Raw genomic sequence first — 27,438 nt, forward strand, 5'->3', positions numbered from 1 at the left:
AGAAAATTAGTTATTCATTTGACATCAAACATCAATTCGTTCAAAAAATTAATGTTTCGATTTGGTTTCGGTGGAATGCGGTGCGACACTCGACGGTGCTGCAGTTGTTGCTCCCATTTTCGAAGTGTTTAACACAGAAATCCATTCTTCCGGAATCGGTTTTCCAATGACTATATACCACCTGAAAATAATTCTAGATTTTTAAAAGTAGCTTCTCTATGCGTACCAGGAGAGAACTCGTTTTCGATAGATTTGGATGAAAATAAGACAAGAAAGAGGAGAAAGAACAGGCATGAAGAGGAATCCAGTGAGAGTTGTGTACTCGAAAATTGGATGGTTGAAGAAGAATTGAGCAGTTACGTAAGAAGCAATACTCATTCCGTAGAATCCAGGGATCAGAGCTTGCCAGGTTAGAGCCTAAAGTTATAGAGTATTGTTATCAGAATTGTTATTATCCTGATTTTTTTAAAGCTCTTTCTCTTATTCTTTTTTCTTACCTTCAGAAGTTGTTTATGCATTTCCTTTGTTTTGGATGACATATCCTTGGAATTAGATACCAACTTCTCGATAATCTTCTTTCTTAATATCCAAATAGTTATATAAACTGGAGTTATTGGACAAGTCATATGCAGAATTGTATACATTGCAGGGAACTCAATCACGTTAATTGTTCCACAAACTGTCGCATTCTCCAACTCATATTCTGGGAAACGTTCCATAAGGATCCGTTTGATTTCCACTGGATCGTCATCAGCCAACAGGAAAACCCACTGAAATACGGGGAAGATTTAGTCGTGAAACACCAAGGCAATGTACCATTTGTATGAAAGATGGAATATAAATTATCATCAAAGCGATGATCAGCATTTTCCGTGTCGGTGCCGGATGAAATAATATGTAATATCTGTACGAAAATCCCAGTAACAAAGACCATAATCCGTGAGCAACTAGGGATATATTGACGCTGTATCTAAATAATCACAAGGATTTCTACCAGTTTTTTTGGATTTCTCGATTTACATCAAGTAACAAAAGTGCGGTCCGACAAGAGTACAAAGCCCACGAGACATGTATGCCATTGTGAATCCAGCAGGAATATGACGCATTTGAATGAAGAAATCGGTGAAACACGCAAGAAAATCAGTCAGTGCAAAGTTGATTAGGATAGTTGTGTAGGCAGCAATCGTCTGAAAACTAGAAATTAATTTGGAACTAAATGAATCTGAAAACTGTACCTTCGGAGTTCGGAATAATGCCAAAAAGAGGACAATTGCATTGAGAGTACATCCGACAACTGCAGCAAATGTATGGAAACTCAAGAAGAACAAGGATATTGGGTCAAGCATCTTTCCTTTAAAATAAAAGAATCTTTATGAAAACAAGACTCCGCGATATTTCAAAAAAGACTCCTTTTATATGCCACCTATAATGTTATTGCTAAATCTTTTTTTTCTTTCAAAATATTATGATCATTAGATTAGGATGAGAACAGTTTAGAAAACCATAAAGAATCGAACTGTTGTTTTTCTTAGATTTAACATAAAAGATCCTAGAATAATGAATGAAAATGACGAGTGGGTGTTAGGTAACCTCTGAAAACACGGAAGTTTTGCATGCAATCAAAAGATGAAGAAGGAGATTGATTGGAAGAAGAATTTGAATGGATACGTGCATTCGTTAGGAAAATTCAGAATAGAGTTGAAACGGTGTCTGGAATGAAATACGTGAAACTGGGAGATATGATGTATTCTATTCTTGGATTTGACAATATCAAAAGATGAATGAGTCGTTGAGTGGAGAAAAGCAGAAATTTGTGATTTAGCTCAGAGCGAAATTTCTAAAATGATACGGTAGACAAAGTGCAATTCTTTCGAACTGGTAGTCATCAGATAGTTCAAACATTTTTAGCAATTATATATCTTTTCCACAATGATCCTCATTATATTTCATTCAACAAGTTCCGTGACGCATCTTTCTCCCCATAGAAGTTCAGTTACTCATCGTCTGGAATTTGAGTATTTTGATACGTCTCAAGTCAACTTGAAGACGTCTTGAAGATATTCAGAGATCAAGAACAATACGGACAGTTCAATGCATTATTCATATTTAATTTTTGAAGTCCTCTTTCTGTCTGAAGTTACTTTGATCCATTCAGGAAAGAAAGTCCCATTAAATCTAGGAACTGCTGTGTATATTTGGATATTTTGAGAAACTCCTTAATCATGTTCGTTACGCAAATTTCCGCCATTAATTGAAGCTTGAACTGTTGGCTCGTAGAAAAGAAATAAGTGTTTCAGTTTGAATTAACCACAAGAAAACATATAATATTTATTAAGGGTTAATGAAATAATTAGAATAACGATAGAGTCCCCAAACTGGTTTGTTTGGATTGTAACCATAATTTGGATAATATGGAATATTATCATCATAGACTGTCGGAAGATTCTGTTGACGGAATAAACGATCATAAAATCCAGTTCGAGCGAATGCAGACGGAGCTCCTTTAAGGAATGCTTCACGATCTTCCCTTTCTTCTACTGGAAAATAAGAACAATTCAATGAATCTGATACCATAATAACTCACAAATTTCTTTAGCTGTTTTGTCATGCTCGCAGGGCCAAACCTTTCGATAATTTATTCTTTCCGAAAGACACATTCTGCCGGGTGGCATTTGGAAAGAAACTTTGAAAAGAAGAAAGAAAAAGAGAATTGAGAAGAGACGAGAAGTCATTCGAAACAAGCGATTGATTGCAAAATACTAATGAATGCGATAGATGAGACAGATGTTGATAAGGTGAAACTTCAAGAGAAAAACGAGATTTGTTTTCGATGAGGAGAGAATCTTCCGAGAAGTTCTGATGAAGATTCAAAAGAACGGGAGAGAATCCGGCGCAATATGGTTCGAAGGATTTTAAATTGTTTTTATCGCAAACTCTAATTTTTTGTATTCCATTTTCAAATTTTTTGAACCAATTTCGGTTTTTCGATTTAAATCAAACTAATAACATTTTTATTGAAAATAATTATAAAATGAAAACAAGCCTACTAACTAAAAAGAAACGATCAGATCCTAAGAGTGAAAACACATGAAAAATGAATATGAGGGGAGAGAAACAAATACTCGTAACTGCAGAAAAAGTTCAAAGGATTCAAAGTTCCGGGAATTGTACATCGATGAAGTTACTGTCGTATTTGGTTAGGGTTCAGAATCTCGTCTCGCAGTGATTTTCCACCAAGAACCTGGACGAATAATTGTTAAACATAGTGAGAAATTTCCAACAAACCTGTGCTCTGTCTGGAATATAGCTCTTATAATTTATGGCGACGAATGCTGGATATGTGAGCGCGCATACCGTGTAATATGCTCTTAAGAGTGTCATTCGAGCCGGTCGCTCCAGATGATACCAAGGCAAACTCATCTGTAATTCAAGAACCGTACGCTTTGGTGGTATACTTTTCATCAGAGTAACAGTCAAACGGTATAACGTTATCTCCCGTCATAAAGATATACAAAGTGATGAAACATACATGTTTGTTTCAGCTAGAATCACATGAAGTAACGATGTATGTTTATTCAAGAATTCAGAAGATAACAATTGTTGGAAGGGAGGAAACGAATCAACAATAAATGGGTGAAAATTAAAGATGGGGTAACAACAATGAAAATAATAAAAAACAAAACAACAGTTTCAAACAAGAAGTGAACTGGCTTCTTGTTTAGCATAAAAAAGGATCAATTAGGCAGAAGTTTTGATTTTCTTGGCAGCGATCGGATTGGTTGATCCATCAGCAGCTCTTTTCTGTTTCTTTTCCAATCTTCTCTTGATCTGCTTCTTTACGATTTCCTTGCCCTTGCGTCTTCTCTCGCGCTTCTTCAATACCTTCGCTGGATCAATCTTTGGCTTCAATCTATCACGATCAGAGTGTTCATCATGTACAGTTGGGAACAAAACCGCCTCGTTAGTTTCCTCCTTGAGAACACGAATGCGAGCATTGTTGCGAACAGCAACTTTCAGTCCATCAGGGAGTGTGGAGCACTCATCCGAAGTTTCAACAAGTGGTTTGTTGTCACGAGCAGATCCAGTTGGAAGACGAACTTCGGTAGCTGATCCATTATCGACATAGATTGGAAGAGATGGGTCTTTGCTGCTAGAGCTCAAGTAGATATTACGAACATTGGAGAATCCACCGGGACAGTTTTGAGCAATCTTTGTGAGAACTTCATTGATGTTATCGCAGAGATCGGCGGAGCTTTGACCCAAGTGACCAACTGAGACCGAACTGAAAATATTTGTAACTAGTTTTCGATTACTTAACTGAAGCCTTGAACACTTACGCTCTGACCATATATCTTTTCAGTGGATACACAACAGTGCTCAACGCTTTCTCGATGGTAGTTGCCAGCGGCTTGTGGTATACAAATGGGAGTGGCGATTTGTGAACTTTATAAAACTCTTTTCCGAGATGAGCTCTCACAGATTTGTAAGCACGTCCGTCGACCAAGAACACATCGTAAGAAGAAGCGAGTGCGCGTTTGTCTTTGTAGGTGTGAGCAATTCTTTCAACTTCACGTTTAGTCAAGATTTTCGAGATGTGCGCAGAAGTGAGTCCGTGATCTTTCTCGATTTGGTCAGCCCACTCACGAGATTGCTTCTCAACATCAAAATCACGTTTGGCAGCATCAGATTGGTCCAAGTCTGGCATGATAATGCAGACCGAGGTGTTATTGATAGTGCGAGTGGTGTTCGGCAAGTTGCTGAAACCGGAAATAGTTTGGACTGGTTGAAAAGTAACAATAATTTTTCAAACTTCAAAATCGCAAAAAACTCACATTCTGATTTTTCCTTGATTAGTAGTAACGGCTGGTTTTTTGTAAGTGACGCACAAGTTGAGAGCATAGTCAATGTCCGGGAACAGCGACTTCTCGTTCTTGTCGGCAAAGTACTTTTTGAGTGCACTGACTGCTTGTGGAGCCTGTTCTTTTGCGGCCTGAATCGACGCGTGCTCTTCAGCACTAACTTTCTTTTCTATCTTTGAAGTTGGTTCGTTTTTCAATTCCTCCTCGTTATCACTGGATTCCTCTTCCGATTCATCATCTTCCTCTTTCTTGGCAACTTCGACCGATGGAGCAACAGTTTTTACAACTTCCAACTCATCGTCATCTTCCTCCTCGTCGCTGCTTGGAACTTCACAAACTGGAGTTTTCTTTGCTGGCGTTTTGGCAGCCGTAACCTTTGAAGCTTTTTTTGGAGTTTTCACTGGCAGCAACTCCTCTTCTTCTTCCTCCTCATCACTGCTTGGCACTGTTTTGAAAATTTGTGCTTTGGTGACCGGTGTTTTCACAGCACTAGCTTTGTCTTTCGGAGTTTTTTGAACTGGAGTCTTGGCGACACGAGCAGGACTTCTTGCTGTACGAGCAGGACTTCTTGCTGTACGAGCAGGGCTCTTTGCTTCGCGGGCAGGAGTTTTGCGTGTTGGTGTTGCAATACCGGCAGCTTCAGCTTTCTGAGCTCTCGTCTTCGGCGACTTACTAGGAGTCTTTGATGGAACAGCGACTTCTTCTGTCTGCTCTTCGACGACAGCCGTCTTTGCTGGAGTAGCCTTAATGCTCTTTCTACCCATCTGAAATGATAGGATTGCAAACCGACTGAAATACGAAACATATCATGATAAAGGTAGTTGTTTCGGATATAAACCGAAAATTCAAAAAAAAAACTGGTGGAAAGAATACATATACATTGAATTACACTTTACTCTAGAACGCAAAACAAAGAGAGTATTAGAAGTTTAAAAACCAAGGAGCTGATAAAGATGGAATCTACAAACGTTGTCGTCGGGATTTACTTAAGAGAAGCCTGAAGCCCGAAACCTGGACCAGGTGGAGTCTCTTTAAGAGAAGTAAGTTCTCCGAAAGGTTCGGCAGCAAGACGTCCGGATCGTGGACCTGCGGCTGGCTTACGACCTGCTTTCAAGTCATCAAGAATTTCATGTACATCCTGAATGATAGAGATAAAGAAGCATAATTCGAATAGAAAAATACCTTCGGTGTCAAGTCCTCAAAATAGTCATCATTAATTTGAATCATTGGAGCGTTGACACAGGCTCCGAGACATTCAACCTCAGCCAATGTGAATAGCCCGTCTTTAGTTGTTTCTCCGGCGTGAATGCCAAGCTTCTTCTCGATCGTTTCAGTGATAGTTTCGGCTCCTCGAAGCATACACGGTGTTGTTGCGCAAACCTAAAAAGCTAACGAATTTTGTTGTGCATGAGTAGCAGGAGTAAAGAACGAAAATACCTGAAGGAAATATTTACCGACTGGTTGACGGTTGAACATGGTGTAGAAGGTGGCGACTTCATACGCACGCATACGGGGAACTTCCAAAATACGAGCAACTTCGTGCATTGCAGAAATAGGAAGCCATCCATGCTGTCGCTGAGCAAGATCGAGAAGAGGGATAAGAGCACCGGCCTGTGAGTTAAAGCCAGTTGTATAGAAAAATGAATTGAAAACCATACTTTGTGTCCTTCTGGATAAATATCAACAATTGCTTTGATTCTATCTTCGTTTTCTGGTGTGAACTTGAACTTAACGTTCAAATTATTTTCTTTGGTGTCTCTGTGAACCATCAAGCCAGTGGTTCCTCCACGTTTGGTTATCATCCCTCCGATGCGAGATGCCTGGAGCATCACATTCGATGTCAAAGACATCTTTCGATGGCAGATCACCTGAAAATCGATTTTAACAATAGGTGAAACAATCGGTCTGTCACGAGAGCAATACGCGCAATTTCTTAAATAAAGTAGATTATAATTACGTTAAATAATACGGAGAGGCTGAAATTGATTCATTTTGGTCGTCTTCAATTTCGAAAAAGCTGAAAACACATTGAAATAGGCAGCGAAAATGGGCGGAAAATGATAAGGGACTAGGATTTCGAAGTTCGTGTTTTAGGCCTTTTATTTTTTTACGATAAACAACACGCGAGCGTTATATCGGAGTGTCGTTGTGTTCATTTCGCGTTATTTACGACATCGTCAAAAATAAATAGAGGCCCTACTGTTTGGGGAGAAAGCAAAAAACGGGAACTACGAAAACGGGAGAAACGAAAACGGGAACTACCAAAAGGGGAGAAACGAAAACGGGAGAAAGTTAGGTAGCACAAATTTTCGTGCGGTAAGTTGCGAAAATGATGTGCCATACTTGTAAAAAAGAATAAAAAGGTAAAATGTGTTATCATGATAATCCGGGTGTCCGTGCTTACAAATAATTACCGTAGTCCTAAATAATAAAAATAATTTTAGACCTACAAATTTAATTTAAAACTGCTTATACGTCGTTTTTTGCAACCACGGACACTCGCATATTTCAGAAAATTTTAAAAATCGATTTTACAAGTATGGCACAACATTTTCGCAACTTACCGCACGAAAATTTGGGCTACCTACCTTTCTCCCGTTTTCGTTTCTCCCCTTTTGGTAGTTCCCGTTTTCGTTTCTCCCGTTTTCGTAGTTCCCGTTTTTTGCTTTCTCCCCAAACAGTAGGGCCTCAATAAATAAAAACTGTTTAGCTTATTTAGTTATAATAACGTTTTTAAGTTTAATAATTGACGATTTTCAAGAAAAAAAACCTTGTTTTACAGATGGCGTCCCAAGACTTCGGAGAGGCGACCTATGTCGTTGGACGACATCGAAAAAACCCTGTTCTCATGTACACCAGCCGTACAGATAGAAATAAAGTCTACGAGTTTATGATAGCATGCCGATATAAGGTATAGTTCTTAATGTTTCATTTCACAAAAAATTATACTTCAGATCCCTGGCCTCGTATCTTGGAAATGCGTCTCTTGCTCAAAAGTTAAAAACGGTTATCGAAACTTGGGTGCCGAGCTGAAACGAAAAGTTCCATTGATTCTAGTCGACAATGACATTATCAAAGAAGACCCGGAGAAACCATTGAATGCTGAGCACTTTTGCAATGGTAAAGATGCCGTTGATGCTGTGTTAGATAGAGCAAGACTCGAATTTGTACATGTAAGTTTAAAAAATGCTCTTATCGTGATAAAATTTCTTTAGCGTCACGGAAACGAAGAAGCAAACAGTTCGAAAATGCGGGAAACTATTCATCACTTTGCACGAGAAGCAGCTGCTTGTGCTCCTATCCCGTTGAATCTAAAAGAGAAACGGCAGGTTCAACGACAACTTGATGCTAAATGTCTCCCTCTGCTTCATGGAGTCAACAAACGGAGAAGAAATAAAAGAAACAAAGAAATAAAAGGATCGGTTTCTGTAGAAAAAGGTTTCCCACATAATGCCGCAGAGCTTCCCGAACGTAGAAATATGCCGTCATCTTCTGACCATCATCATCACGAGCATCCAGAAGCAATTTTTCCAATAAACAGACAAGCTGGAGGAATAAAATATGATCCAGAAGTGACAGATACCCCCAGGAAAAAAGCTCGAACGAACAAACAGGCTCCGCAGTACCCCGTATCATCCCAACCCCGACCTGTTCGACCACTCCCACCGTACACGTGTTAGTTTTTTTTTAATTAAAATTAAAATTAGACTGTTTATCGTTTTTGGAAGCATGTTATAAGTATCAATTAGTGAAATTAAAATCAGCAGTTCTCAGAACTTTTTTTTCAGATAGACAAACTGCCCCTTCTGATGTTCACCAACCCTATCATACGACAGCTCATCCAGAACAAATTGAATATTATGAAGAGATTATTGAGGAAATCGAGCCAGTGTTCAACAGTGACGATCTAATCTCTGGGGACCAGCAACAAGTTGCATATAGTATCGAGCTGTAATAAAAAACTTACCGAATTTTTAAACGTTATTTTTTGTCATTCCAATAACTATTTTATTTCATATTACATCTGTCAGTATGTTTCATGTGCCAACTACCGTAGTCTTACATCACGTGACGTCTAGTTTTGTTTAGTTTCTCTGCACCCTCCCAATTTCACCCATCCCCATTCTCTTTCACCATTCATCAGCTGGCCGGTCTTTTTTGCTTTTCTTTTCTACCTCCCCTTCTATCCAATTTTCAATGCTATTTTGACAACAATTTCCTTCTTTTTTGTCATGTTTCTTTTCCAGTTCCAACTTGAAAAGACTTAAGAAACATTTCAGTTGCATTTCAATTCTTGCGAATCGGTTGTTCTGAATCCGATTACATATATCAATGTTTCAGTTTAATGTATACGAACACTCAATAACGTGCTGCGCGTTCAGAGCACGCTTCCGTGCTTGTTTCAAAAATTAATGACCGACGAGTGTGAAATGAATTCGTCCAAGCTCAACGATAGAGTGGGAAGGCGTAACGACCGAAAACGAGATGCCCAACAAGCGAATCTTCCTGGTTAGAGTCTCGTCTATCGATTTATTGACATTTCAAATAACGGGAAAGCACGGCTCTGAAACTTAACGTCTCAGAATTCCCATTTCTTTTCTCCAAAGATTTTTGAAACGAAAGCAATAACTTATCGTAACATTTATAAAATATATTGAAATAACAACATTTTCAGAACGTTCTCCATCTCTTCGCACCGAAACCCGCCAGCAACGAAGTCATCCATATCTTCCTCCTCGTAACGGAACTCATCGTCAACGTCCAATGATTCGTCCATCTTCCGTTGTCTCCATGTCAGGCCGTTCCATCGCACCCTCTGATTGCAGTGAAAATGAAGACCGTCATTTTGATGTTGACGAAGAAATGGAAGGGATGTCTCTGGATTCACCTCTTCCAGTCGTCGAACTTCCACCTCGTCCTTTCCCAGACAAACCTTATTACTGGATGAACGATTACAAAACATTAGAATTCATCCGAACAGAATTTTCATCAGAATCATACTACGTGATGCACAACGGAAAAATCGTTGAAGATTTCCAAGCGTTTATTAATGAATACATCGGAGATGGACTCGTCAAATACTCGTTTCATTTAAGAATACGAGGTGGCAAAGGAGGGTTTGGATCATTGCTTCGTTCATTCAGAGTCAACAAAAGTACAAATAAACTGATGATGAGAGATCTGAACGGGCGAAGAATGGCATCTGTAGATGAGGAAGCAAAGCTGAAACGATATCTTGAAAAGCAGTCTCGAAAAGAGCAGGAGCTGAAGGTAAAAATACAAATTGATTGGTCAATGAACAGGAATAAAATTACAGGAGAAACGTAAAGCGAAACTTGCCAAACTCACTGCAGGACCTGCTAAACATCAATTCGAGGACCAAGAATATCTGTCTCGTCGTGAAGAAATCATCGAAAAAACAGAAGATGCTTGTGAAGCTGGATTTGCTTTGATGAAAGAAATGCGACGAAAATCTAGAATGTCAAGAGAGCAAGAAGTTAACAAGAAAGCAGATGAGGAAGAGGATGAAAACGCAGAAGATGTAGCAGATTTGTTCAATGACAGAGGTGGAAGAAAACGGAAAATTGCCGCGCCAACTATTGGAGAAGACGGTGACAAAAAGAGGATCGAAGATGAAAGTGATGATGGCGATGATAGTGAGAATGATTCTGAGAACGAACCGGATCCAGAAGAGTTGGAAGCAATTCGGAAATATTTCGAAGAAAAGAATAAGAGCGAGAAAGATGACGGAGAAGGAACTAGTTCATCATTCAAGCCAATTGAAGAAGAGGACCAAGAACTTGAGCTTGTTAAACGTCCACGACTTGATGTATGTTTTTCTTATCGTTGATTCTTTTTACCTAATCCCTGTTATTCTGCAGAGCGCCTCAAATGTTGACGATTTACCAAAAATAGATGAAAAAACTCCATGTGAATATGGTACAATTGATCTTGCTGATTTCACTAGCGCGGAAGATCTTGAGCTTCTTGGGTTAGAACATCTGAAGAGTGCGCTCACCGATCGTGGACTCAAGTGTGGTGGATCACTATCTGAACGTGCTGTTCGTTTGTGGTCTGTCAAAGGAAAAGAGATTCGAGAATGGCCAAAGAGCATCTTGACACCGAAAATGAAGAAAAAGATAGCCGAAGAGGAAGATGCTGAGAGGAAAGCAGCAAAAAAGAAATCAAAGAAAAACAAATAATTGGCCCAGAATAATTTTCTTTATTAATTTTCTGTTAGTACTTATTTTCAAAAAATCGTGACAAATGTCAGCACCCTTTCCTCAACCATTTTGATCTGTGAAAATTTGAAATCGAATAAACTATATAAATCGGAATAGTTCCAAAGTATCATAAACTAGTTTCATAGAATTTAGGGAACTTCTGAAGATTCGACTTGTGTATAAAGATGAAATCCTCTATTAGACCAGCTGACTTGTCAATTGAGTTCTCCGGAATCTGAAAATTTTCAGATTTTAAACTGACTTCAACTGATAGAAAGTAGAAACTCACATCGTCTCCAAGTCTCAAAGAAAACGATAAAATAAACGGAAGCATGAGAATTACTGCAGCCGGGAAACATAGATCATACGAATCTTCGAGTTGACTTCTGGTATAAGGAATTGAGTTCGGATTCTTGAGACTTCTGACAAATGATTCATAGTAACGATCGAGAAGGGCACCTTTACAAGCGCGACGGTCCTGAAAACATACTTGTTGAGATTTTTCTTCCTAAACTAGACTCTTCTTCCCCATTGAATCGTCAACATTTTTGATCACTTGAACTACGATCTTTCATAAAAATAAGCAAATATGATAACACGGCCACAAATGGTACAAACTAACCGTTTTGGAGAGACATGTGACCATAAGACAAGCGACGTCTAGACCCGGACTGCTCATTGATGCAGTTTGAAAGTCAATGAGTGCTTCGAATTCAAGATTATTTTGAGGAGATCGAGAGAAGAGTAAGTTAGATGGCCAAATATCGGAATGCATCAAGACTGGGTTGTGGTCTGAAATGTTTTCACAATCATTATATGAAATCTGAAAATGCTGTATCAGCTTTTAGGTGTATGGCTAGAATTTTAACCCATTTCCTGAAGATAATTTTCAGTTTTTTTCCAGAATTTTCAACATTCTGAGTCCTAAGCTAACAATCTTTCTAATTCTCTTATTATAGATTTCATATTAACGCAAAATCTCAGATTCATGCGATTACCTATAGATTCTATTCCCATTTCTGGATTCTTCTGTATGTTAAATTTACTGAAACAATTCTCTTAGACCTACCCAAAAACTCGGAAACTTTTGAATAGTTGCTTCGAATCTCCGAATTTTTGCAGTAAAAATCGAACACCTCCATAGCTTCGTCGACTTTCTCCTCATAAGCCACTCCCAATATATCTACTAGATTCTGTCGCATATTATCCGGTGACTGAAATTCGAATGATTCGTCTACTGCTCCAATTCCTCTTCTACTTACATTCTCCCCGTAGAAACAACTGATTGCATCTTCAATATATCTATCTCCGTTTGTTGCCGTCTTCTTCTCTTCTTCACTCATACTTTCCCCCATTGCTGAAAATGCAGCAATCCCATCTACAACTGCCCAAATGTCATCTAATGGTATATTATCACTCATTCCAATATCATGAAGATTTGGAATATATTCCGAGATAATATACGCTTTGAGCGGTGTGAATTCAGTGAATTCCTCTAGAGCAAGTACATGAACAGTTGGACAATTCGGTTGCTCTCTGCTGATAATTCGATACATTTGGACTTCTCGATTATGAAGATCTTTAACATGTGAAGTCATTGATTGCATCTTCTCTACATCCCATTTTTTAGAGGAAACAAGAGTTGAGAAGTTGTAAAGAGAAAGTTCAGATGACATTTTGACAGCGATTCGGTCGGGAAGACTTCTCAAATCTTCATCTGGAGGGAAGTACCAATCAGCTTGAATCATTGCAATTTTAGACATGAATCCCTAAAAACGAAGTGAGTTAAAAACTTCTATTGCAAATCATAAGATGGCGGTAGATGGCAAACACCGATCTCCCAACTTGCCACAAAAATTGAAAATGCTTATAGAGGTTACGGTAATTACATTTTACACTGAGATATTCTATTCACTTTTGGAACCGCTTCTAGACTTTCTAGAACGTTGTCTTTCCCAGTGCTTCACATAACCATTTCTTTACCTTCATATCTCCAATATCTCTAATTTTCCTATTCTCTCCGAATCTAGCATTCGTCCCCAGAACTCTCTGCATTTCCATTTCCACATCATGCCACGTAACATGAGTTCCGAGAAGACCATCCGCCGGTTCGTATAACGACATATCAGTCTGGATAATCTGAATAACAATTAATAAGAAATTTGTAGTTTGTAACATATGAATGTCATCAATGATCACTTCCTAGAGAAATAATAATGTAGGAAGAAGAAGATTGAGTCGGAGGAAATATACGGAACGGTGTGGAATACGGAAGAAAGAGAAAGAAGAAAATGATGTTGATGTTATTGTATTAATGAAGGGCAGAAAAGAGGCTCAAATGATGTTATTGAACAACTCATAGACTCGAATGATTTTTTGAACTTGACCAGGTTTGAAGGCCAATAATCGACTGAAATATGCTGCACGACAGGAATTTATAGACGGGAAGTTGTTGATCATGATCTGTGTTGCTGATGGAAGAAAAAGCTACAGTATGAAAACTCCGCCCATTTTTGTTCTCTCAGAAGGACACGTTGTGTAAAAATGAGAAAAAGAAAATATATAAAAAATGATAGAAAACTAGAAAACAATTAACGAAGAGAAACTTTTGTACTCCATTGTCTTTTTCAATTTTTAATTTCAATCGACACAAAAAATGAGACTTCGGTGTGAATAGTTGAAGGCAACATAGATCACAAATTATGTAAACAGAAAACGTTTGCTCTGAAATGATTGCTTGGAAGTCGGGATCTGCTCTTCGATAAATTGTAAAAAGTGAATTATACGCCTTAATGGAACTGGAAAAGTAGATAAAAGTTGAACTGTCAACATCATCTAAGTCTTTTTAAGTTGACTTAGAAGATATAGAACGTAGGCATTTATTTCCTTATTATAAATGAAACTGGTTGAACTCATAACCTCCAGATAGAACATAATTTCAAAAGGTACTCCAATATTTAATAGAAAACTTCACAATTCCCTCAGAGGAGAGACATTCCGATTTGGGATCATACAGTCAGCATATATCGCATAACCTTAATTCATTTAAACAATTTAAAAAAATATGGAATTCCGACTCTTGCTAAACTTTTATAAAACATCATATTGCTATTTTTGTACAAAAACAATATACAGGACAGATCACTTGACCCCTGTCAATATGATGTTGTTTTCAGATCACAAATTAAAATTATGCACTTTGAAACTAGATTACTGTAGATATTCAAAAAAATGGTATGAAAAAAGAATTAGCCTTGAAACGATCACTTTGTTCAATCAATTTCCAGGCAATGTTCAAGAAAACATTATACAGTAAGACGAAGGAAAACATCTCTAATTCACAGCGAGGAACTGAAAATTCTGCAAGTCAGAGGTCTTGTGATTTCGACCATCTGGACTACTGTATCCCTAGAAACAGGTCATCATCCTAGAATTAAGGTTGTAGAATTTGCAGTGCCCTCGTATCTCGTTATATAGTCCAGTTTCCTTCCGTTTTCGACGTCACAAACTATCGCTCCGCCCACTTTCCCATCTCGACGACGATCGACATCAGAATCCGTTCTCGAACTTTGGTTGTTTCGTATTCTTCCTTCCGTTTCTTTTCCATTTCTTTCATCCAACTTTTTGAACACTTGGTCTCCGGCCCAGTCAGACTGTAACCCGCCTCAATTCTATGGTTTGTGTGTGAGAGAGAAAATGATAACAACTATTTTGTGACTGTCGGCTCGAAAAAGGAATGTATTTTGAAACAGAGGTGAACAATTGATACGTGAATGGGCATTTGGAGGGAACCGTGTGACGTAGAGGATCTTTGAATGGATAAGATGGTATAAGATATGAGGAAGGAATGGGTGCAAGAGAGGAGCGAAAGGAAGTTATAATAAATAGAGATAAGAAAAGAGAAAGAAGAAGTGAAAGAGAAGAAGGAGGATTGTGATTCCGACACATTCGGGTTACGGTAGCCGAAAGTAAAGTGATCAGAATGTAAGAAAGAGATATCTTTACTATTAACAAACACCAGATTCTGTATGTTTGTGTGTCTGTCGCCGATCCTACAGCCCTTCCTACTGAACCGATTTTATTCGAAGTTGGACCAAAAGATCAGAAATTTCCCCCGCATGATGCCCGTCTTTTTCTTTTTTCAAAATTCTCAAAATGACGCCTTCTGAGCCAAAAACACTGATAAAGCATAGGGGAATGAAAAACGGAAACAGTGGCGTGAAACTGTCGGCCAAAACGTAGTCATTTCTTTCCATTCTACAGTTTGCATTTTCCGTGTGCCGCGTGGTGATGGTCGGCGTGTCGCCGCGTCCGATCTGGCAAGTTATGCGTCGTTGACTACAGTTAGTTTTTAGTTCGATCCCGTGGAGACGAAAAGTTCTTTGTTCTTTTTTTTTTGTTGATAGTTAGGAAAAGTAGAGGTTCCGGAATGTGTCGTTTGTTTCCAGCGAGATATACGTCGCGAACAAATGCGGAACCTTTCCATCGAATTCAGAAAAAATTGAGTTCTAAAAAACGTTCGTTTGCTTCCAGGTTGATCGGTATCACAAATAGATATGGGCAGTTTTCAGGATACAGGTGATGGATCCATATGGGTCCACATTAAAAAAATTATTGATAGCTATTTTGGCCAGCATTTCCCTTCTTCTTCACTGTTTTCGCTCCGCCCATTTTTTTTAAATATAACGAGCGGAAGTCGCGTGAAATCCTGACATGGGCCACATAAAACCCGTTCTTTCCGACCGCTGATTACTATCATTTTCCTTTTTCCTTAATGACGTCACTTTCTCTAACTGCTACTATTCCCGCCGACAATTCGCTAGATACTCATGGTGCTGCTTCTCATGTTCCCGGTGATACCAGCTCCACGTTGCACGCTGTTCCACGGCTTCGTGATCGTTCCACTTTTGGATCGAATGGTTTAAATCTGATGAGTACAGAATAAGAAATAGATAAAGGTGCGTTCCATCGATCAAAATCAGATGGGAGAGTGGAGCTCGGAGAAATTGATGGGGTAGAGAACACGACACACAGATCGACAAGAAAAGGACGTCCGGTGAAGCTATCCGGACTCGATATTGTCAGAATTTCATAGCAAATGTTGTTGGCCTGTCGCCAGAAAGAGACGAGATGAATATAGGTACGGAAACGGATATATAGCTCGGATTCAGATGTGAGCGTAGAACTTAACAGAATTGACGGAATCGAGGGGACTCAGCTGATGACACAAGAGCCGGTAAAAAAATATCGACAAAAAGGAGACGTCGGGCACTGTTTTCAGGCACCCAAGATTGTCAGGATCCTTACTATCTTTGAGTTTGAAAATTATGGCAGATGATACATCAGTCCGACGATTTCTACAATCTGACACTGAGCAGTCGACAGTCAAACGGTAACAGAACCAGCTCCGAACGAAATTGAACTAAACAGGAAAAATGAGCCCGATTATCAAACGAGATCTAGACGGGCTTCAAAGATTTCCCAGGCTGCTATCAGAAGACCCCGAAGATGTGACGGCGGGAAGAACGAGAGCCAATGCTACTAGAACATCTGTAACTCAAGTGAAAGAGACGGTCAGACCACATCGAGTTCGGATGTCGCCACGTCAACGAAATGTTTTTCGAGTAGGTGTTACTGATGCACAACCAGATCCTCACTACATGAGAACGATGGATCAAGTTTATCCATACTGCGAGGCGCTATATTTCAAGGCTAAATTCGACGTTCAAATGGTGAAGGTGAATGCGTTTAGGAATCCGATCTGGCAAGTTAGGCAGCGTTGACTGTAGTACTTTGGATTTGTCCCATGTGGAGACGTGGAAGATTTTTTCTTATCGCCTGATTTAGAGAAAATAGAGGAGTAAGGGAACGAAATCGTATCAGAAAAGTAGAGATCTAACAATTGTGCTTTTCCGGAACGGACTGCTCACAGCTAAAAGACTACTAACAAGCTAAGAAAAGTATTACGATCCAGAAGTTGGAGAGAATTGTGAGACTTTGACAGTCTCAACCGTTCGGGAAGCGCCGGAGGCGCTGTAAAATCCAGACGGGTGGTGTAGAAAAGGAGGTTTAGTCGCCGTTAGGCGACGTGAACCGACTGGTATTACACAAATCATAAAATATCTGATTGTAAAAATAATTAACACCTGATCGTTATTACTGAAACAATCAGGGAAATCGTCGTGAAGTTCTGAAAATTCTGGAAAAATCATGTTCCTTTCGATCGCAATTAATGTTTGCACTACAGCATGAAATCTGTCTTGTTTCAGGAACGAATCCGTTTTATACTTGAAACGTAGAAACCTGAGTTTGAAACCATTTCATATGACCAAATCATTCTACATTTTCTTGATTCCTCACCTGATTTTCAGTCATTTACTTTCAGGCAAAACATGAATGACTCACGAGAACAACAAAAAAAGAGTTTGAACTTTTGAAATAGCATAAATCAAAATACTCATTTCCATATTTTTGTATTCCAGACCTCCTGGTCAGACCCTGTCTGCATTCACCATTCCCCTAAAACTTGAACTATTGAACAATCGGAACTTATATTTCAGATCAACAGTCCCGGAACTGACTCATACGTCCACGTTGCAGATTTTTGCATTTCGAAACTTATGAAGAGTCAATTAGAAGTCTTGTGATTGGAACATAAACTACATACCAAAAGTGACACAATTCCAGTCAACCAAACACTAATTCCATGAATAGTTGTCTTTGAAATACGTGTCTAATAATTTTCAGCTTTGAACTTTTGGTTTAAACTCTTGAAAAAAGCGGAGACTCTGATAACGATTTCCGGAATATTTTCGGTTTTATATCATTTTGAGTTGATAATCTAGATTATAACAAAGATCAAGAACACGTATTTAAATCCGGAATAGATGTTATTCAAATTTCGAACAAACATAATTTTATTACCACCGTGACAAGTTTCTTATCATCTTATCAACAATTTAACAACACGGCAGTTCCTGGAGCTCCAACAATTTTCGTCTCTTATCAATGACTCGCATTTTATTTGTTTGCACCTGAACTTTTGGCTCTGAAAAATTGAAAGAGAGGAGGTCGTTTCAAACCGAAACACCTCTCGATAAGTATCTCTTTCTCTTGAAATTTGGCGTCCAACACCAAATTTTGATGACGTCAAAAACACTTGACCATGGGCATGGCCGACGACGTATTTCTTCTTTCTGTCTGCAACAATTTTGGACGATCGAAATGTTGCGTCTCTCTCGAAAAGCTTTCGAAATTGACAGCATTAGGATGAGAAAGTGTGAAATTGGAAATGACGAAAAAGTACAGGAAAATAGAAAAATGAATCTGCCACTAAGGATATATTGAAGTTCTTACCTGAGATGATTTTGGAAAAAATTCAAGTGGTATATACAGAGTATAATTGGGTTGTTAGACTATGTTACGTCATATCGTAATTGACTGATCAAGTACCGATAACTGCAGTAAAAAAGGAATTTATTTAAATATTGGATCTCCTCGTAATGAATAAATGCAATGAAAGTGAATTTAAATATCCGGAAAATAATATAAGTAAGTACAGTAAAACCCCGAAATCCAGAGGAAAAAGTAAACGAATTTTGAATGGAACGAATAAGGAGAAGTGAAGAAATTTGTTGGAATGAATAGAGGAAACATTAATAAAGCGTATCTATACAAACAAGCTCATTTTACTTTTTCTCTTCTGACTTGCAATTAATTCCGTTCTCTGATCTTCATATTCTTTCAATTCGTCGTCCAGAACATCTTCCGGCCTGACATGCCAATGCGTAAAGTTACTGTGATTCAGAGGCTTGCTCCATGCAGATGTGTGTCTCTCTTTCTTCACAGCATGGTCTTTTATACTGTAATCTCATCTCTTAAACTTATATATCTAAGAATTCAACTCACTGAAATGGAAGAGGAGGGAACATATAGTCGACTGAATCTGTTGCAATCGACGTGTAACTTGGTTCCAGCCTCGATGAATCCCATCTTTTTATAGTTCCGCTTGGTTCAATTATTAGAATTCTAGCAGTGGGAACAGCTACAGCTTTATATGAAATGACATCAGTATCACGGTTACCGAATCCAGCATAGAAAGGATTGGGGCTTGGAAACAACTTTTTCAAATCTGAGAGTGCGGCAATTTTGAATTCTTCTGGACATCGATCGATAACTTCTCTGGAATAAAACTGGTTAACTTGATAGAACCAAGTTGAGAATATAATGATACCTTTTCAATGCTCTCATAGTACTTGTTGGGGAGAGTAAAACTGGACCATCCGGTAAATGTTTCCCGTCCTGAGTGACACTTTTCAAATACTCTTTCGTCATGTGACTATGTCCAATAGCTCGAGAAGATAGATAAATCATCTTGTATCCGTTATTCTTGATCCGATTGTAGAGCTCCACAACTCCATTGTGTGCCCATGTTCCACCAACAACCGGGAGTACATGACCGAGAACATCAGACTTTGTGATTGTACCATCAATATCCGAAATCACAAGTTGCTCGTACCATTTGTAAAGATAAATGTTACAAGTACACCAAGTTGTTCCTTGAAGTTTTGTAGTGATTTGAAAGCGAATTTCATTGGATCCAAGAGATAGATTCAATGCTTTCAGTTTATCAGAAGGCAGACGCAGACGTTCAATGAATTCAGAAGTCAAGCTTTCATCAAGATCATCTTCACTGAGTGGCCTGAAAATAATACTATTCTCGAGTGTTTTCTCCTATCCAACTAACTCTTCTTTTGGTCCTTCATCCTCTTTCGTAGCTCCCAAACTTGTCGATCGTTTTCTTGTTCTTTCTATCTTCTCACCATTTTCAGTTGCTCTCTCAGTTTTTTCTAATTCACATTCACTCTCTGCCTGATCCATTTCTTTTTCCTTCTTTTCAGGAACATCTGGTCTTTCCAGAACATTTGAATTCTCATCATCTGTTTCCACAAAGACCACAACTCCGTTATCCGTCAGCTTCATTTTCATGTCGATTGATTTACCATTGACTTCAATATCCACATAGTTATTACTACAACTGAATACTCCATATTTCCCAAATCGGACATGAAATGGTGTTGATTTGTACTCTCCATCAGGCTGCTCTACGACAACAATATCAATCGCTCCTGAAAAAAGAAAGAATTCAAAGAGCTCTCTTTCCTTAAATATGAATGAAAACCTGAACGAGTTGCTGGATTGATCGAGTTGTGAACATATTTTAATTTCTGAATCATACTGTGTGCATAATCCATTGTTTATCTATTTTAATTCAGTCTCAGCTGAATGGTGACGATACTGAAAAAAGTGAATGAAATTTGGTGCTATAAAGAAGGAGGATGATAGATAGAAGTGAAGATAATTCTGTTTCAGAAAAGAAGAAGGTGGAAATACTAACAATTCTGATATTCCCATTATCCTTTTGGTTTCAGGAAGATTACCCTCTGAACAGTTTGGCGAGCCTGCTACAGCGGCGGGAGTCCACCTCACGGTAGGTCCGCTAGCTGTGATGTAAGAAATCATTAAACTCTTCATCAGTTTGGTTCATTTGTACAAAGTGGGTTTGTGCAGATGGGTCGAGTTCAGGGAACCCCAGGGTCTATGTGTTCATCACTACTATGCTGGTCAGTAGCTGCTTTGATGGTTTCGGACCCTGGGTATTTACCATCCCCCTCCCTTATATGAACAATGATTATTATCAGATCAGGATTCCTCCAACTATGTCATAGTCGTCGGGTGTTGGCACACCACTGACTATGACGGAGTTTCCCGCCAGGAGCCTCACGGCCTTCAACTTTCCCTTTCAGGTTTGCACCCTCCAGATCGAGTCGGCATCCAACCGGTCCGCGCGTGTGTTCTTAAGGCCAGAGCTCTATTTCAGATCTAGAGACAGAGACCATCCGAAACACAATGCCAGATCAGATTGCGGTGGTTGGGCATCCATACTTCCGGGTCGCTACCCAACTCCTCCCTACCGCCCAAACGGAGAGCACCGGAATGATACTCTCCCCCAATGAGGAGCCGGTTTAGTGATTAGCTAACACCGACTTTTATTTTTATGTTGGGGGCTTATCTGACGGTATTCACCGTGATACGCCTTGTCCAACGCTTCTTTGGAAGCCCTGATTCTGATAGCTTTTGCCGGATTGCCGGGAATCAGTTTGTTTTTTGGATCCTCGCCAAGTTTTGCCTTTTTTGGACTTTGATCTTCTCTTTTTCTCTTCCTCGGATTTCTTCTCACGCTCTCTTGTTTTAAAAGGCTGAAATCGATCTGAGACTTGAACATTTTCCATGGGTTCATCTCCGAATCTGATCTCCTGCTGGTCTTTTCTGCAGTATAGATCACTCACAATTCTGTAGCTATCTCCGAAGATATGCCTCCAGTAGATTTGTTTAGAAGACTCTAGAGCAATCATGGAGATGTCTGGGATCAGGTTTCTGATTTGCCCATCAGAGAGACCCAGCATTCTCAGAGAGTTTGAGGTGTCTGGCCAGTAGGTCCCAAGACTTCCGACCACTAGTGGAAGGATTACTGCTCTCTTTCCCAGTCTTGCGAAGTAATCAATAAAGTGACTGTACTTCTGCATCTTCCAATCCCACGCGGCTTCGATTGCTACAACACCATTCTCGTATGGTACCGTAACATCCGCCAGTAGGACTTCCGGACCATCTTTCTGTATCATGATGATATCTGGACGCTCTCTGGTTGGTCCGGGCTCCGTATCCACCATGATGTCATAGTGGTTGTTGTCTTTTCCGCCTCGTATCACCTCCTGCAGTATTCTGTTTAAGACACGATCATGCCTCTGGGTGATTCCAGATGAAAGGCTGTATGTGCAATGCTGGAGGATGTGAGCCTGAGACTCACATTCATAGCCGCACCATCTGCAGTTTTTCGGCAGGTCTTTATTGTAGCTGTTGCCGTTGCAGATCAGCTGGCTCAGCCGTGCTGGGTGTACGAACTTTTGGCAAGAAATGCTGCAGTTCTTTCCATCATTGACAAATTTGTTTGATTGTGGGTGGTGTTGAAGCACCTGCACAACCTTGCTTTTGACCTTCTTGTTTTCCAAGAAGTTCTTGAGCATCGCCGATTTCACCAGATCTTTCAGCTTTGTTACCAGTTTCATACTGTCAGCTTTCGAGAATACTTTGATCTGTGAGTTTTCTGATGCTTGCACTTCTAAAGCAATTTCGCCATTTTCCGGAATGAATTGCATTGATTTCAGCGGGGCTCCAAGGTTGACACTGAGCGTTCGAATAGCTTCGTTCATTCGCGAGAAGAGGCTGTAACCTCCTTTCGTGATTGCTTTCTTGGTGTTCAGGTACTCGCACTGCTCTTGGAGCGTGGCTTTTTGGGTCTTCAGTCCCATCACCTTTGCCGTGATTCTACTCAACGCCTTTTTGTGGATGGACGAGATGTATTCGTCGTCTGACCACAGTTTGAACAGTGTGGACGCCAGGAACGATATGAGACACGTGAATCGGGGAGACAAAACTCCGAGTCCTCCATTCTTTACTGGAATTTGGACATATTCGAGTGGTGATCCTTTAATTGGGATGTTGTGATACATCTTCACACTTTTCATGACTGTGTTCTCAAACTCCTTTAACTCCGTCAGCTTTGGAGTGGCGTTTCTGTACATATGTTGCAGTCTCGGCAAGATGAATGCCTTCAGCACATCAAGTTTCTGGTTCGGCGCCAGGTCTGTGTCATGGACCATTTGGAGTTCCGCGGCAATCTGAGTCAGGGATTCTGATTCCGAGGCTCTACCACCGTTTCCGGTTTGGACTCCGAGATACTTGTAAGTATCCCCATCCGACATAGTCCGAATGGGCATTCCATGAATCTTGATTCTTGCATACTGATCAACACTTCCTTTTTTGATCGTCAGTGAAGCACACTTCTTTGGCTTAAATATCAGGGCAACACTACGACAGTCCTTGTCCAGCTGATTGAGCACCTTTTGCATCTCATCCTGGTTGTTGGTAAGGATAGCAAGATCGTCAGCAAATGCAAGGCAACGTACGTCGTTTCCAACGCAGTTGTAACCTGTCTTCCTCGTCTGATGCCTTCGGATTATGCCTTCAAGACAGATGTTGAATAGAGTTGGCGAAATGGGATCACCTTGCTTAACTCCAGCTTCAATCATGATGTTCTGAGTTTTCTGCTCCGCTGTCTTGACTCTCATTGACGATCCATTATACATGTCACTGATTATATTGATGACTGATTCAGGATACCCGAATGCGGCTAGTGATCTTCTGATCAACTCGTGGGGCACGCTTCCAAAAGCGTTCGTCAAGTCTAACCATGAACACGACAGGTTTCGGTTGAGAACTGTGGCTGTGTCTATGCACATCCGCAGAATTCCGATTGACTCATTGCATCCATCGATCGCCTGGAAGCCTCTTTGGCAATCACTGATGACTCCTTTCACTGAGGAAATTCTCCTGTTCCAGACTGAGGAGTAGAGTTTGTATACAGTAGCCATTAGAGAGATGGGTCTCCAATTCTCTGGCTTCTTTCTTTCCTCTTCAGTACAATCTTTTGGTAACAGAACAGTTTCTGCTTCTTTCCAGTGGCTCGGAATCTTCCCGTGCTGTCGACATTCATCGAACAACAACGCCAAACGTTTACCTTCCGGATCGAACCATTTCAGATCACTGTACTTCACTCCATCAGTTCCGGGAGAGGTATCTTTGATCTTTGCAAGAATCGCTTTCACTTCTCCTGACGAGATCGGACCTTCAATGCTTGGATCAACATTCGCCTTTTTGATTCCACTGCACACAGTATTCAATGCATCTTCTGTTACTGGTTGTGCTTTCAGGGTTTGCCTGAAGTGGTTTTCCACGACGTTAATATCAATTTCACATCGTGCGGAGTGTTTCCCAATTATCACATTGAAGGTCTTTGCTCGGTTCTTTGCATACTGGAATCTGAGCGGCTCGTTAGATTCTTTTACAAATCGATCTTTTGGTTTCACCGCTTCTGTCCTTCTGCTTGTCTGCGTCGCCATCTCACCTTCATTCAGCAATGGTGGTGGGCATCTTGCAGTTATCTTATCTACCAGATACTTGTTTCCATTGTTTGCCTTGAAGATGGCGGCAGTGAGTGAGTCGGCAATCCAGGTCAGTGTCTGGATGTTAGAACCTTGCTCTTGGTACGATTTCATCTGTTTATCAAACCAAGTTCTCACTTGCTCAATGAGCTTTGCCGGTTCTCCTTTTGGCTGAGCTTTCTTTGTTGGCTCCCCTTTCGGCGGCTGAGCTTTCTTTGTCTCCTGTTTCTTTTTGCCATACTTTCCCTTCTTCTTTGACGTTTGCTTTTTCGTCACTTCTGGGCTAGCAATTTTCATTGCTGGCAGGCTTGGAGTCACTTTCGGTTCCGTAGTGGGCTCTTTCGTTGGTGGGCTGTCACACGTCACCTCCATCTCCTCAGTTTCGCCCACAAGTGGGTGAAACTTCCCAGGTGAGACGACTTTGATCTCTGGACCAGTGAATTGTCTCTTGGCTTCTGGAGAGATGTTTGGCGATCGTTCAGTTACCACTCCCCTCTTTCTAGCCTTTTGTACCACTTTCCAGCCTTCATCTTGTTCTGGCTCGCGACTCTTCGGTGTCTCTTGTTGCTGTGGAACGGGATCCACTTCCATGTTTCCTACATCCATCATCGGTGTAGCTGAACGAGAGCACGTCGGACAGACGGCACACTGGCTGCTTCGACTTGTGGGTCGACTTTGGGCGAAACTTTTTCCCGGAGAGTTATAATATTTGATTTTTTCAGCAAATATCTCGTAGTTGGGTTTCAGTTCTTCAAGGAGATTTCTTCGGAAGTTTTTCACGTCTTCCTCTACTTCCTCCATTTCCCATTCGGTATCTTGGATGAAGGCTTCCGCCATTTTCATCACAAATACCCCACAGTTGTAGCTGTCTCTTTGTCTTGGCTGTTCATCCTGTTCCTTTGGGATAATCAGTCCAAGTTCGTTCACCAACTCTTCAATATAACTACTCATTCGCGATCCAGTCGGATCATAGAATGCAGCAATTCCATTCGAGATGGTCAAGAGCGTCCAGTGTTCATCTGCACAGATCGGAAACACGACTCTGTTCTTTCCGTCTTCCAGATTCCTCTGGATAAGTGGGACTAGGTCCACTCTCGCGGGGAACTGGTAATTGAGTGGATCAATTATGTTCACGGAGTCACAGTTTTCCACTCTCATCTTCAAGAACGCCATCATGATATCTGTATCAATGTATGCATCCTTTCCCGTTTCATTTATCAAGCTCCACACGTTGATTCCTGGTTTTGGACGAGCCCCTTTTGGGTCTTCATCCTCACTCAACGTGATGATTTCCTGGATTTCTTGACAAATGGAGGAAGCTGAGGACTGGCTCGATTTTATTGAGCTTTTTGATGGTGAGTTGTTCCCTTTCGGATCGATAGTGAGCGCCTGATTTGCTTTTTCAGGGCTTTCCACATTTGGGCTATCATTTGATTGGGAATGTTCCTGTTCGTCCTTATTGGACTTGGTCAGGAATTTCAACATTGCACCATTTTCAGTCTTCTTCTCCTCAACAACATTAGCTTTCGGTTTCCTTATGTCAACAAATGGGGCAGCATTGTTCAACTCATTAGCTATTTGCTGTCTTGTGTTGGGTGGTACTGGGACAACTATTGCAGACTCGTCATACTTGTAGTTGTGCACTTTTTGAAGGTGGGTCTGGATCCACTTCGTACCGCATTTTTTTTCCGGTTCGTACTCGTTGCACATACTACACTTGTAGATGAACGTGGCATCAAGTTGGTGCTTCTCTTTCACGTGGAGTTTCATATGCTTGGTAAAACTGGACCCTCTCCCACGGGTTTGGGTGCACTCCCGACACAGCGGGCACAAGATGTTATTCTTGTTTGGAAGGTCGATCGCGAATGTGATCTTACCTTCTTCTCTGTGCGTAATCTCCAGCTCATCAGTCAGAGTATACACACTGCTGATTCGAGCTCCTCCTCTCGATGGTTTTGGAGGCGACCTTTTCGACGTCTGAGGAGTATTTCCCAGTTTTAGCAGATTGTATTTGCACCCAAGGACAGTCACCGTTTTGTCGTCAGCGGGGTTCGTACTGGCTGCCTGAGCATATGTTCTGGCTACAGGTTTCCACGTCATTTCACATTGACTATTTGACATAGTATTTCTAGAATTATCACCGGTTTTGTTAGTCAGGTTCTCATTCACAGGTTTAGAATATTCATTTGTCATGATGTTGTTAATCAAATATTTTGTCTTTCTTTTGACAGTTTGTTCTGATTTGTTATTCACAATAATTTGTGTTATCTTGTGTCAATGCGAAAATTTCGCCCAAGATTCAGGTCACCCGAGGTTGTTCGATGAGTTCTCCTTTGAGAGTTATTGATTCAGTGGGAGTTTCCTCCGCCACAAAAATCAATACCCTTTTCCACCAAATCCTTCTCTCCCGCGTGAACTAAATCAAATTTTTGCCAGAGAATAAATTTTCCGACAAAAATCGATAATTTGAAAATCGCGGAAAATTTCGCGCGAAATTCGGTTCACTTTCTCGAAGATTCTCCGCTCGAATCTTCTGGAAAATTTCGAGAAAATGCGCGAAGAATTCGAAAATTCTCGCGCACTCCTCGCAAATTCCAGGAGGTCAAACAGAAATTCTGTCGAGGGGGGGGGGGATTGGGGGCGGGGCTATCAAGAAATACAGTAGACTCAGCTAACTGTTTTCAACTCTCACGAGAGATCTCACGAACTGGTCCTAGACAGCCGAAGTGTTTCTAGACCTTCCTCTTTCCACTCAGGAACTGGTCCTAGACAGCCGAAGTGTTTCTAGACCTCCTCTCTTCACACCTTTTCTCTCCACTTTGGAAGTCCGCCAACAACTGTCCACTTCGTGGTCGAGAGTGACTATTCCTATATACGAAACAAAAGAAATTCGATAGGTCTCTGTCAGTTTGTGATTACACAAAAAGGATTCGAAATTTCTTGAAAACGTATTAACCTTTATTACACTCACTAGGAGGAATACCGTAGGTTAATACGATGAGAGTTGGGTTTACCTCAAACTTGGGTAATTAAACTTGGGTAATAAACCATGACCCTTGTGAATTCCATCAGATTGTTTGCTTTCAAATGCATACATTTTCAGAGCCTATCTCAATATTTGTTATATTTCTCATAGTTGATCCCTTGATTTCGTTGAATTTAGTCTAGTTGGTACACCTCTTTATTCTCAAAAGTGTCAGAAGATAACGATCATATTATTCGTACTTTCGTTCGTTTCAATCACAATATCTCTTCGAAAATCTCAGATTCCTTATGAATAGTGTTCGGCAGTAT

The 27,438-nt window shown here is 40.3% G+C and overlaps 8 protein-coding genes across 8 annotated transcripts; 2 read left to right on the top strand and 6 right to left on the bottom strand.

The window, feature by feature from the left end:
• Positions 1-48: 48 nt before the first annotated feature.
• GCK72_018614 (uncharacterized protein) lies at positions 49-1,346 on the bottom strand (the record flags this gene model as incomplete). The annotated part of the gene is made up of 6 exons (XM_003110460.2): positions 49-181; positions 227-417; positions 498-770; positions 817-970; positions 1,021-1,187; positions 1,236-1,346. The coding sequence occupies 6 exons, from the start codon at positions 1,344-1,346 to the stop codon at positions 49-51; spliced, it is 1,029 nt and encodes a 342-aa protein (XP_003110508.2).
• Positions 1,347-2,331: 985 nt separating this feature from the next.
• On the bottom strand, positions 2,332-2,672 carry GCK72_018615 (uncharacterized protein; the record flags this gene model as incomplete). The annotated part of the gene is made up of 2 exons (XM_003110266.2): positions 2,332-2,537; positions 2,585-2,672. 2 exons carry the CDS (start codon positions 2,670-2,672, stop codon positions 2,332-2,334), a joined length of 294 nt encoding a protein of 97 aa, XP_003110314.2.
• Positions 2,673-3,738: 1,066 nt separating this feature from the next.
• On the bottom strand, positions 3,739-5,623 carry GCK72_018616 (uncharacterized protein; the record flags this gene model as incomplete). Its single annotated transcript, XM_003110350.2, has 3 exons — positions 3,739-4,282; positions 4,338-4,757; positions 4,833-5,623. The coding sequence occupies 3 exons, from the start codon at positions 5,621-5,623 to the stop codon at positions 3,739-3,741; spliced, it is 1,755 nt and encodes a 584-aa protein (XP_003110398.2).
• Positions 5,624-5,841: 218 nt separating this feature from the next.
• On the bottom strand, positions 5,842-6,709 carry GCK72_018617 (uncharacterized protein; the record flags this gene model as incomplete). Its single annotated transcript, XM_053732650.1, has 4 exons — positions 5,842-5,997; positions 6,042-6,239; positions 6,297-6,470; positions 6,518-6,709. 4 exons carry the CDS (start codon positions 6,707-6,709, stop codon positions 5,842-5,844), a joined length of 720 nt encoding a protein of 239 aa, XP_053581563.1.
• Positions 6,710-7,641: 932 nt separating this feature from the next.
• GCK72_018618 (uncharacterized protein) lies at positions 7,642-8,814 on the top strand (the record flags this gene model as incomplete). Its single annotated transcript, XM_003110340.2, has 4 exons — positions 7,642-7,770; positions 7,814-8,032; positions 8,075-8,534; positions 8,648-8,814. The coding sequence occupies 4 exons, from the start codon at positions 7,642-7,644 to the stop codon at positions 8,812-8,814; spliced, it is 975 nt and encodes a 324-aa protein (XP_003110388.2).
• A 457-nt stretch (positions 8,815-9,271) lies between these two features.
• On the top strand, positions 9,272-11,062 carry GCK72_018619 (uncharacterized protein; the record flags this gene model as incomplete). The annotated part of the gene is made up of 4 exons (XM_053732651.1): positions 9,272-9,368; positions 9,535-10,130; positions 10,177-10,689; positions 10,742-11,062. 4 exons carry the CDS (start codon positions 9,272-9,274, stop codon positions 11,060-11,062), a joined length of 1,527 nt encoding a protein of 508 aa, XP_053581564.1.
• A 148-nt stretch (positions 11,063-11,210) lies between these two features.
• GCK72_018620 (uncharacterized protein) lies at positions 11,211-13,207 on the bottom strand (the record flags this gene model as incomplete). The annotated part of the gene is made up of 6 exons (XM_053732652.1): positions 11,211-11,318; positions 11,373-11,561; positions 11,706-11,875; positions 12,153-12,297; positions 12,346-12,852; positions 13,067-13,207. 6 exons carry the CDS (start codon positions 13,205-13,207, stop codon positions 11,211-11,213), a joined length of 1,260 nt encoding a protein of 419 aa, XP_053581565.1.
• A 5,545-nt stretch (positions 13,208-18,752) lies between these two features.
• Positions 18,753-20,337, bottom strand: GCK72_018621 (uncharacterized protein; the record flags this gene model as incomplete). The annotated part of the gene is made up of 5 exons (XM_003110486.2): positions 18,753-18,945; positions 18,992-19,264; positions 19,317-19,784; positions 19,830-20,211; positions 20,265-20,337. 5 exons carry the CDS (start codon positions 20,335-20,337, stop codon positions 18,753-18,755), a joined length of 1,389 nt encoding a protein of 462 aa, XP_003110534.2.
• Positions 20,338-27,438: the final 7,101 nt, after the last annotated feature.

This window comes from Caenorhabditis remanei, chromosome V (genome assembly GCF_010183535.1).
Source record: "Caenorhabditis remanei strain PX506 chromosome V, whole genome shotgun sequence".
Taxonomy (NCBI): domain Eukaryota; kingdom Metazoa; phylum Nematoda; class Chromadorea; order Rhabditida; family Rhabditidae; genus Caenorhabditis; species Caenorhabditis remanei.